Here is an 11,248-nt window from a genome sequence, read left to right on the forward strand (position 1 = left end):
GATGGGTTACGCCACCGCGACCTCATTCGTTTCTCGGATTGATGAGCGACGACCCTTTTTTGCTTTTTTTTTTAAGAGTCCTCATATCGCCATCCGTCATGCTGGTGATGGATTTAGGAAAGCTGTCGCGACTCGGTCACACACATTGTCGTGTGTGTGTGTGTGTGTGTGTGTGTGTGTTGTGATCGCTTTAGGGGAGAGTGCGCCGATGCTGGTGAAAAGTGTGGACAACGTTTTGCGCTTACATCCTCTGCGGGACCTTTTTCTGTCGTCTGTCGTCCACCTTCTCCGGTGTTGAATAGCCAAATGATCTGATTGGTTAGGTTGGACCTGAATGGGCGGAGTCAAGAAATCCCAATCGTAGCATATAAACGCTTTAGAATTCAACTCCACAGTCGGGTGATGATTTTCTATCACTATAAGCAAAATAAGTTATTTAATCCATTGTTATATATATATATATATATATATATATATATATATATATATATATATATATATATATAATCTCGTAGCAGTTTTAATGAGATGCCCAGATTAGCTCAGTGTATTTGCTCTCTCACCCCATTACAGTTTTCATCTTCACTGGAAGGCGAAACACAATTTGCTGAAGCCGTTAAAACACCTTAAACTTTCTATTTGTGTGCTCGGGGAAGAGCACAGAGGACGCCAGCAAAGTGCTGCATGTGAAGTGTGTGTTTTTATCGATTCGAACGCAAAGAAACTGTCAAAGAGAATCGGGACGCCTGACTGAATACTGATTTTTTTTTTCTTTTTCTCCATCGTCCTCCCCCCGAAAACAGAACGCAGCCGCTGTCGATGTCGGCCTGCGTGGCCCTGCTGTCCCTCCTCCTCGCTCCTGCATTCGGACGTAAGTCACCCACAATTCATTGCGGCATCGTCGAACCGTTTTTCCCGTGCACACAGACGAAGAGGACTCCGGTTGACTGTCGCCAGGTCGTTCTCTTCCATCAGAATTCACAAAGCAAAAGGCCAGAAATAGCCGGCGCGCTGCGCTGCGTTGGAGGGTTAAATCAGATTACATGTCCCCTCTGATAATAATAATAATAATAATAATAATAATAATAATAAGCAGTTGTTTGGGGACACAGTATAATAGGTGTAGTGCTCATTACTACGGTGCACACACACACACACACACACACAACTGCACGTGACATCTTAATTGTGGTTCACATCCCGCTCGTTGCACTAATGACTTGCTCTCTGAGCGTAATGCTGCGGCAGGCGGTAACTTTAACAACTTGAGGCCCACATGCAGTCAGATAAGTGTTTAGCGGCAGTAAAGATGGGATTATAAATACCGTCTCACCACTTTATCTCATTTCTCAGCAGTTTATGTGGGATCTGTGAACGGCTTCCAGATGTGTTGCGTCGTTCACTCCGTAAATGAGCTGACTCAGGTAGAGGGGGGCCTCCGGCTGTCACCATCCTCGTTTCATGGAGGGGTGTTTTTTTTGAGAAGCTCCGCCCCCCCTCCTCCTCCTCCCTCCTCCTCCTCCTCCTCCTCCCTCCTCCTCCTCCTCCTCCTCCTCCTCACTGCAATGCAGTGACTCAGGGATAGCCCCCTCTTCTGTCACATCCCAGGAATTGATTTTCCACTTTATGTAATAGGGGTGTTTGTTTAAAAAGTACTACGGTTGTTTTATTGAAACTGAATGAGTATGAACTTTTCTATTATATTAACAACTGTGTATTTACTTACAGTGAAAAACTATTTAGGAAGATTCAATTTAGGAGATTAACAAAAAATTAAACGACAAAAAAACCAAAAACTGAAAGTATATATTTTTTTATTAAAAAGCTCAAATAAAATGGCAGTTTGATGGATTGCAGCTTTCAGTTCCCACCAAAGGAGACTTCCATCTTGATAAATCACACACATAAACAAAAAGAAAAGTGTCTGTTGACCTTCTCGAATGCGTCCGATATGACATACGGCTCCCGTCGGGCAACACTCGCTGCCATATTCATCAACAATGTGTTTTTTGTTTTTCAATCTCCGGGGGACGTATCTGTATCACAAAGGTTTTCTGCATTTTAAATCCCAAAACACTGTAAGTGTACATAATGCAGCACGGTGCATTATGATGTTAATCCCCCTCTGACGTCAAAGACTTTTCACTTTGTGTGCTGGATTACGAGGACAACAAGGTGATTTGTTGTTGTTGTTTTTTTCTCCCCTTTGTGTCCTATCAGAACTAGACCTCAACCGATTGGATGGCGATAATGTCTGCCCGCCAATGAGAAGTGGACAAGACGACCTTCCAGGTAAACAAAAAGTTAAGGCAGCGTTTGAGGCTCAGAAAAATCCACGAGAAGGAAAAATAGACCCTCCGAAGGACGTCGGTGAGCTTTAATTAGTACAACGGGGTGGGGGCCCCGAAGGCAAATAAAAAGGTTCCACTTGAGCTTTTACAGAATTTGAGAGTTTGGAACAATCCAAACTCAGCAAGATTGTAATTGTAATTGCTCGCCACTGTTCCCGAAAAACATCTGCGCTCATGCTGCTCTGCGGTCTGAAAAGAAGAAAAAAAAGGAAAAAAGTAACGCATCGTTGGGAGAAAAGTTCATTTTATTTTATTTTTTTCACATGTGATTCATTAACCATCTCACCGTCAGCATTTATCACACGTCGCCAAAAATAATGATACGTTTTGCTCTTAATGCTTCGTTACTGTAGGCCGCTAGCCTTGTTCTCAAGCCAGGGCAAAGCTGTGACTGCTTTTATTGTTATTTACAATTTACAATTATTACGCGCGTGCGCGCGATTCCTTTTTACAGGTTTCGATCTGATCACGCAGTTCCAGCTGGATGTGATCCCTCTGAAAGGTGTGAGGAAGGTGGACGGCTCCACGACCCTGCAGGTGGCCTACCGCCTCGACAGGGAGGCCAACTTCCAAATTCCGACCATGTAAGTACAGTAAAGGCGTTTTTTTAAAAGGAAAACCGATAAAAAAGCGCACGTGCGTGTCTGAGAAGCAGCAGTGGTCCTCTTGATGCAGGTGTTGCATTATTACAGGTCCTCCGCAGATGTTACCGAATAGCAAGCGGTATATAATTGGTAGAGAACAAAAAACATGCCTGAACCTATTTGGCAGACAAAAAGGCATTTTTTTTTGTTTTGTTTTATGTGTGTGAGTGATGGGAGGGTTTGGAAGAGCATGTTTTGAACCCTACTTGAAGCCCTTTGTATCTACAGTAAAGAGGCATCATCCTGCCTTTTGGTGGTGATTTATCTTATGATTTATACTCCTTTACATGTTTTGGACTCAACAAAGACAGAACAGACTTCCTGTTAAGATTTCCCCCCGAGTTTTTAATTAAAGGTTAGTTGAAACAACATGGCCGGATTACCTCTGCTTGGGGACCCTGGGGCAAAAAAATCCGACGTGGGCCCCTATTGAGACGCCCACCAGCGCCGGCTGAGATGCGCTACCCTGAAAAACAAGAACTACCAAAAGGCAGTCTTTTGAACGTTGAGATTATAATGTGTCATAATAAATAATAAAAAAAAGCCCAGCTAATTTGTTTTGCACTTCCATATAGTTTGGAAACGTTGACATATTTGGTTAAAGCAGTCAAGTTCTTAAAATGCTTGACTCGACTTTTTCCATAATGCCTCTAAATAGTATATTTCATTAGACCCTCAGTTCCAGGTAAATGCCCAGGTCTTTTTTTGTATTTTATTTTGTATAACTATACCACCATAACCCACGCAGACTATCAAAATTGAAGGGGGTCCTTTTGAGGTCCTTGGTCCTGGGGCGGCTGTGTTGCAACTGCGGCATCTAAATAGAGACCTTTTTGCACTTTATTTGGCAAGTCTAGGGCATAGTATTCAAGACATTATTTTTACACAACTGGATTTCGAGTGTGCAGGTTAATGGCTTCATCACTTTGCATAAAGATGTCTTCCCCCCGGCCCCCCCCCCACCAACACCACCCAGTGGGCCTGCTGCAGTCTGTTTTGGCTAATCTTTTCCTTAAGCTGTTATGTAACTCGCTGGCACCCTGCACCTACGCCACTCTCGGGTCTGTCGCACTGAATGTAAATACATGTTTATTTCCCCCACAAGTCCCGTGGCACAGACCGGGCTTTGAAGTCTGTCCCTGCCAGCTGGGCTTCACGCTGCACTCCCTCCCCTCTCTTTTTTTTTTGAAGGACAAAAGCAGCACAAACTTGAGACTCTCTCTCCTCGGGCGAAGCCAGTGGTCTTCATTTGTTTTATTGGCTGACAGGAAACTCTTGTTTTTTTATGACCTCACCTTGATCGTTTACAAGATGGTAAAAGTCCGGTCGCTATGAAGGAACCACCTAGTGAGAATCTGGCTTGTTAAAAACTCAGAACGCATCAGACTGTGGATGCTAACCAGCATTGATTTATGCAGCCTCTTTCACGGTGTCTCATTTTTGATATAATAGCTCGCTTTATTTCTTTGAAGCATGTTGAAGCGGACTCTCAAAGACAGTGAAGAGCGAGGCTTTCAAGTTATTTCCATCTGCGTCTTGTGCTTGATTCGATGATAGTTTTAGCTGAGTGGTGTTTATTTTGTGATCATGGATCAACGTTCACATAAAAAATATTTTGAGCATCGTCACCCAGCTGGGTAAAAGATGCCTATGAGCTTTTCCTTTTTGAGTGTCATTCAATACATTTTTTAGCTAATTCGAAACCCCCTGTGCTCAATTTCTCTCCGAGGCTGAACTTTCCTCGCGGCTTCCCCGACGAGTACTCCGTCATGGTGACCTTCCGTATGATCAAGAGCACAGTGAGCAAAGTGTGGAACGTCTGGCAAATAGTGGACGAGGACGGCTACAAACAGGCTGGACTGAGGCTCAACGGGGACCTCCAGTCTCTGGAGTACTACCTGATGGGCGCAGACGGCAACCTGCAGACCGTCACCTTTCCCGGCCTCTCTGTGCTCTTCAACACCAAGTGGCACAAGGTGATGATCGGCGTGGAGCGCGACCAGGTCACTCTGTACGTGGACTGCCAGCCTGTGGATCAGAGACCCATCAAGGGCAAAGGCCCCATCAACACGGAGGGAGACACCCTTATTGGCAGGCTGGATGCCGACCCCGACGCCTCCGTAGTGGTAAGCGAGGATGGGGGACGGGGGGGGATTGCCTGCTGCTGCTGCTGCATTTAATCATGTTCACCCACTCAATTTACAGGCTCTGTTGGAGAAAGGGGGCTCTCTGTGAACACATTCAGGTTTATATGTTTGCTGAGCTGTAATTCCAAAGCGCTGCTATCACAGCAAAGCTGCTCCGCTGGGTTCCAGTGGGGGGAAAAAAAGACAAAGAAAAAACTTAATCCCTGCACAAAATAGCTTTGATGGAACATCCAGCTCAACAACCCATGAAGGGGACTGATTCAAAACTACAAAGAAACAATCGCACCGTGGAGAAGCAGTTCAACATTTCCTGCAGTGAAAATGAATGCAAAGTATTGCATCTGCGGTAACATTGACATCTCTTTTCAGTTTGAACTCCAGTGGATGTTGATTCACTGCGACCCGAAGAGGGCCCAGAGAGAGAGCTGCAGCGAGCTGCCTGCCACCGAGGTACAGTAACAAGGACTTGGATCTGCTCAGCATCTGCTGTGGTTTGTGGGTTTTTTTTCAATTCTGGCTGAAACAGACAGGCGGAAATGCTGAGATGGGAGTTGCGGAAGTGTCAAACGCACTGCCTCGTACACCCAGAGGTTAGAGTTCATCCAAAACAATCGGCAAGTTGGACGACAGCAGATTGGAGTTGTAGCCCTTCACAGATTTAAAGGGGAAGGCCGACATGATCTCATTGGCTGTGTTAAGACCATAAGCGTTTGGCTTTTTAGCTAACTAAGAGGAAGTTTTGATCAAATGTGAGATCAGAAAACCAAACCTGCATTGTGCAAGATTCGTGTGGTAACCAGTCAGCAAAGAATACAGCGTGTGCCAATTGTCTTAATGTTAGTTGGCCGCTTGCACCATGAAAACAACACGAGGCCCAATAACAACGTGGTTGCATCTAAATTTCACTGACTTTGCTTTTCAGGAAGATTGGGATGAAATGAATTAACGGTGCTGTGATGGGTACATAAAATGTGTTAAGCCTATAATAGAAAATGCTTTTTAACAGGTTACATATGTTGCCCTGCCTGAAATAACTTTCCAAATAGAAGCACGCTACCTGCTGCGACTTGATTATCAGCTGGGAGGAATGCAATATAACAACTGCCACCTGCTGGTTAAGACCATTAAAAGTGGGGTTTTCTCCACCCGTGTTGCAGAGGAACAAGGGTGGAGCAGCCTGGCAACTACAAACAGAGTGAACTCTAAGAAAAAAAAACTTGTCTGGGGATTTTTGTATCCCGCTACTTCAAACTTGGAGTCAGTTAGCTTAGCTAGCTAACGAAGACAGCTTACCCTAGCGTGCAGTTTTTAAAGTGAGAGATATGCTTCATAAGATTTATAAGTTTTATCATCAACAAATCGAGGGAAATGGTATTCTCTAGGTCCGTTCAAACGGAAAGCAAATCAAGTCGTACCCTCGTTCTCATGACGTTTTGGACGGTTTTGTATGCAGCAGCCAATATGCTAATCGTAGACGTTAGCTCAAATGCGTTTGCCCGGTTGAAACATTTTTTTGTGTAGTCATTTCTTGATTTAAAAACCTGATCCTGCTGCATTTATGTAACAACTCAACGGCTCAGTAGTATCGCAGAGCCCGAAAAGGTAAACACAATTTGGCTGTTCAATGTCCCAGATTCAAACGTAATGAGTTGCGACACCCAAATTCACTTGATATAGTTCTTCATCTACAACGCGCTGTGTTTCCGCGCGGCTAACGAGAGTTCGGTCCCTCGGAGAAATACTTGTAGCCTAAAAATGACAAATGCCACTCACGGCCGTCTCACATCCTCATTTTTGTTAGAAATGCGAATGCAAAATAAGTCCTGGATCGTAAATTTACGTCGACATAAATATTTCCTGGCCTGGTGCACTCTATTTAATTTCTGTATATATTCAAATGACAGCATGATATACTCACTACTAAGAAACATGAACAGGCTTCTGCTGACACTTTTGGTGATGGTGGTGTGACTACTTTCACTAACTCTCCTTTTTATCTGATTTCTCTTGCTTCTTCAGATGTATGCCAATGCTGAGGTATTTATCTATCTACCTACTCTACTTCCTTTTTGCCAATAATCTACTTCAGTGCTTTGATTGCCTAATTGCCTCATTCAAAGACTAATTTATGGTGGTTGTTTTGCTTGGTTTCTTCTTTTAGAGCACAAAGATTATTTGTATATACACTATATGCATTGTATCGGGCCTGCAGGCTGTAAAAAGACATGCACTTTAACAAAGTAACATTAACATAAAGGTACCAAATTAAATGGACCCGCTTAGCACAAGCGTTCGTCAAATATGTCTGTAATATATTTTTTTTAAAGCATTTTGATATAATGTAATGCATTTTACGATTGTGGATTAAATGAGTTGACGAGTCCAGTCCCTGAAGGTGTAAGTTTCATAATTTTGTTTTATTCACGAGTTTCATTAAAAGCTATATTCATAGTTTTTCAGTCATTTGCTGACTGCTTGTCTCCTCTCTCAGCCTGACAAATCACTCCAAGGCCCCCCAGGAGTCCCCGGCCAAGAGGGCCCCCGAGGGTCCGCAGGAGAAAATGGCAGAGACGGAAGAGACGTAAGCGTTTTTCCTCTTGGAGTCCTTTTATTGTCTGAATAATTTCTAGGGACGCAAAGTATTTTTCTTAGTATGCCTCTGCTTTCTTTAACTGTGTTGTTTTTATTCCTCTCTCCAGGGTCTTCCAGGTTCCACTGGCAGTCCGGGAAACCCTGTAAGTAATAAATGTTAAATGATGCGCTGACAACAATATCCATTCTCCCTCTTATTGCGCGTCACCTCGGGGGATACGCTTCACTTTACATCCGTGTTCAAGCATTCAAAGAGGTTTAATGTGCGCAGCGGTGCGTTTGAAATTCTGACATTTGGTAATCGAGGTGATTTCAACAAATCAACAGGTTTTTTTTTTTTAAAAGACAGTAAAATGCTGCATGGCGCTTATAAGCCACCACATTGCTTTACGTCATCCACGACGTCTTCCTTCTTCCCACTTGTGCATCTATTAGGAACACAGTACACACATTACAAAGGACCAGCAGTCAGTCAAAGGAAATCTAAATTATAAAGCGAAGCTCTTATTTATCATTGTTTCTGCTTTGTATTTTTAAAAGGGAAAGGAGGGGGGTGGGTAATATGCCATTAATACTATTGTTAAATCAGGGTAATTAGACTACATAATAACTTACAACAAAGGTCAACATCAAGTGAAGCAACATGAGCACCTATGTTCAAACCAAACGTCACTTTTTCACACAAGTTTATCAATTATAAATAATCAACCGCCTTCTTCACTAGAATTAAACAGAAAAAAAAGGGCAAAGTTTCAGCTAACAACTAAAACAAAAATTACCAACAATGGATGAAAGAGTTATGGAGTCCACGGTGCGTGCAACAAATAATATTAAGCAACATGCATTAAATATCCAGATGCTTCATATAGAATAAACACCACCAGAGCAGGCAGCAGGGCCGTGCATAAACCGACTCCACAAACTGATCCTGGTACTGTACAGATCACAAATACTTGGTGTGTTTTGATGTATTAATAAACGTAGATGCAACCTTTTCTTTATTTATTTATTTTTTTAAATCCCTTGTGAGTATGTGATCCTTCATCTTATTTAATTGCTGTCCATTATTTCCACTGTCGGCCAGTGCGACCGCCCATACACCCACCGCGGTGCTGCAGTGGTGGGCCACAAAGTCCGTCCTTAATCACCGTGGCAACACGTCTAAGGGAAGGGAAATCATTGTAGTTTCCAGGCTCTGCATTTCCTCTTTCACATATTATATCCCTGTCTTGACACAAAGCCATGTCAATTCTCAGAGAAAGCCATGGTGGGCTGTTTATTGATTGCAAACATAAGCTAAAAGGCAAACGACGGTAAATATGGAGCATTTCATCCATTTTCCTTGGTTCAACACGCACATAAGGGAGCCTGGATGTCCGTTTAGTTTTGTTCATTGTGTCCTGTGTAGACACAAAGCTAAGTTTAACATGTTTATGTCCTAACGGGTTAGTTCAGATGTCGCTTGTAGTTGTGATTTTAAGACAAATTGACGCATTTCTCAATTGTTCTCGTATTTAGAATTTTTTCTTTTTCTTAGGTACGTACAAAATGTATCTCGCCTGAGTCTTGTGCAAACAGTCTGCTGTCATCCAACATAGTTTTTCCACTAATGGAATATACATCCACGACAATTTCGCATTAGAAAATGCTATATTTATTCAGTTTTATGCTTAAAATCTGGAACAGTCTTCCAGAAGATGTGAGACGGGCCTCAACTCCAGGCTGAAAACAGTTCTATTTGACGACTTGAAAGTATTTTATCTGCACTTAATATAATTAATTCATGATTATTTTTATGTTTTTATGGAATGATTTTATTTGCCCTTTTTGTAATTGTATGTAGCCGTAAAGCACTTTGAATTGCCTTGTGTACGAACTGTGCTCTATAAATAAACTCGCCTTGCCTATATACTGTAAATCACACTTTTATAATTACGTTGACGTTATCTAGTTTGCCTCTGCAGGTGGGATTAGACTATAATTCAAATAGTGATGCTATTGCATAACACTACAATCTCAATATGAACAAGCTCAAGCTGCAAAAAATAGTTAAATTCTGCACGTATTGAAGGTTATTGTTTGTTTTCTTAAGAGTCAGTCGATTTACAGATGACATAAATAGCGCCACAAAATTAATTTGCCCTGATGCATAACAGACATTTTAACAAGTTTCCCTTCCAACCCACTTATCTGCAAGGCCTTTACGGACGCTGGAGTTGTCGGTCTACCATTTTTTTTTTAATGATTACATATTGACTGTCTCCTGGCAGGAAGAAGATGAAGCTGTTTTCATTCTGGTTGTGTCTGTTTTCCCAGGGTGGCAAAGGAGAGCAGGGGGAGATCGGTCTTCCCGGACAGAGAGGCCTGCCTGGCCTTCAAGGATCTGGTGTAGGAATACTCCCCTCATCCACCGACACACACACACACACACACACACACACACACACACGCACACACTCGTTCTAATATCTGCCAGTACTGTCTGTGTGTGATGGTGCGTTTACTGTCTGCAGGGTTCTTCTGGTCCGATGGGTCCCAGAGGGCCTGTAGGGGAGAGAGTGAGTAACCATTTACACCGAAATCATTCAGTTAAACCAATTGTTTGGCTACAAAAAGCCCTTAAAAAATTATAATAATAGTCGTGAATGTCACAAAAATACCATTTTGTAGTATGAAGAAATTATATATAGTGTGTCACACGACTACACTATATCTTTAAAAAGTAATGGTATAGTGTGCCATGAAAAGATGTCTGTAAATATCATTAAAAGTCACATCATAGTACATTAAAATGTCATAATGTAGTATATTATCATAATGCTAGTCATTATTAATCATAATATAGTCATAATGGTAATGTCATAAAGTCATAGGATAGTGTGCTATAAAATTAGGACGAAAAAAGGGAAGATTATATGTTTATGTGTATTTCATGGTATACAAATGCCATTAAAATTGTCATAAAAAAAAAGAAAGTTGTATTAATGTCAAAACAATTAATAGAAAAGGCAAAAATACATCATTAAAATGTCATTAGTAATACTTTGTCATAAAAAGTCATCGTATAGTATCAGGTAAAAGTCCCAATAATTCATATCATAGTATGTCAGAACATTTTTTAATATAAATGTAATAGTATATCATGTCATATAGTAAATTAAGAGAGTTGTTTACCTCCTGACTGCAGGGACTCCCCGGCTTTCCTGGACCTCCAGGTCCAACTGTAAGTGGAAACCTCTCTCATTAAAGCAACATGCATGTAAATGACACTGAGAGACATTAATACTAATATACATCTTATGTTTATTGTCTCACAGGGACCAGCAAGCGAAGGACCCGCTGTATGTGTTTGCAACATCTTCTGTTTTACTGTTGAAATGTGCATACATGGCTCACCGGCTCATATTAATAACCGCCTTGTGTCTCCTTCAGGGACCCCCGGGGAAAGCGGGAATCCCAGGAGATGAAGGAAACATCGGGCCGGAGGTCAGAAACACAGTTATTATAAGTTTGA

The 11,248-nt window shown here is 42.0% G+C and overlaps 1 protein-coding gene across 1 annotated transcript in view; it reads left to right on the plus strand.

Annotated features, from left to right (window-relative positions):
* The first annotated feature begins 819 nt into the window (after window positions 1-819).
* Window positions 820-11,248, plus strand: part of LOC117739456 (collagen alpha-1(IX) chain-like) — a 19,963-nt gene continuing 9,534 nt past the window's right edge. The window contains exons 1-13 of the mRNA XM_034545867.1: window positions 820-871; window positions 2,221-2,292; window positions 2,806-2,935; window positions 4,725-5,121; window positions 5,512-5,592; window positions 7,162-7,179; window positions 7,634-7,723; window positions 7,842-7,877; window positions 10,051-10,122; window positions 10,248-10,292; window positions 10,922-10,957; window positions 11,052-11,075; window positions 11,167-11,220. Coding sequence (XP_034401758.1) covers window positions 820-871; window positions 2,221-2,292; window positions 2,806-2,935; window positions 4,725-5,121; window positions 5,512-5,592; window positions 7,162-7,179; window positions 7,634-7,723; window positions 7,842-7,877; window positions 10,051-10,122; window positions 10,248-10,292; window positions 10,922-10,957; window positions 11,052-11,075; window positions 11,167-11,220 — 1,107 coding nt within the window. The remainder of the gene's footprint in view (window positions 872-2,220; window positions 2,293-2,805; window positions 2,936-4,724; window positions 5,122-5,511; window positions 5,593-7,161; window positions 7,180-7,633; window positions 7,724-7,841; window positions 7,878-10,050; window positions 10,123-10,247; window positions 10,293-10,921; window positions 10,958-11,051; window positions 11,076-11,166; window positions 11,221-11,248) is intronic.

The sequence above is a fragment of the Cyclopterus lumpus genome, chromosome 11 (assembly GCF_009769545.1).
Source record: "Cyclopterus lumpus isolate fCycLum1 chromosome 11, fCycLum1.pri, whole genome shotgun sequence".
Classification (NCBI taxonomy): domain Eukaryota; kingdom Metazoa; phylum Chordata; class Actinopteri; order Perciformes; family Cyclopteridae; genus Cyclopterus; species Cyclopterus lumpus.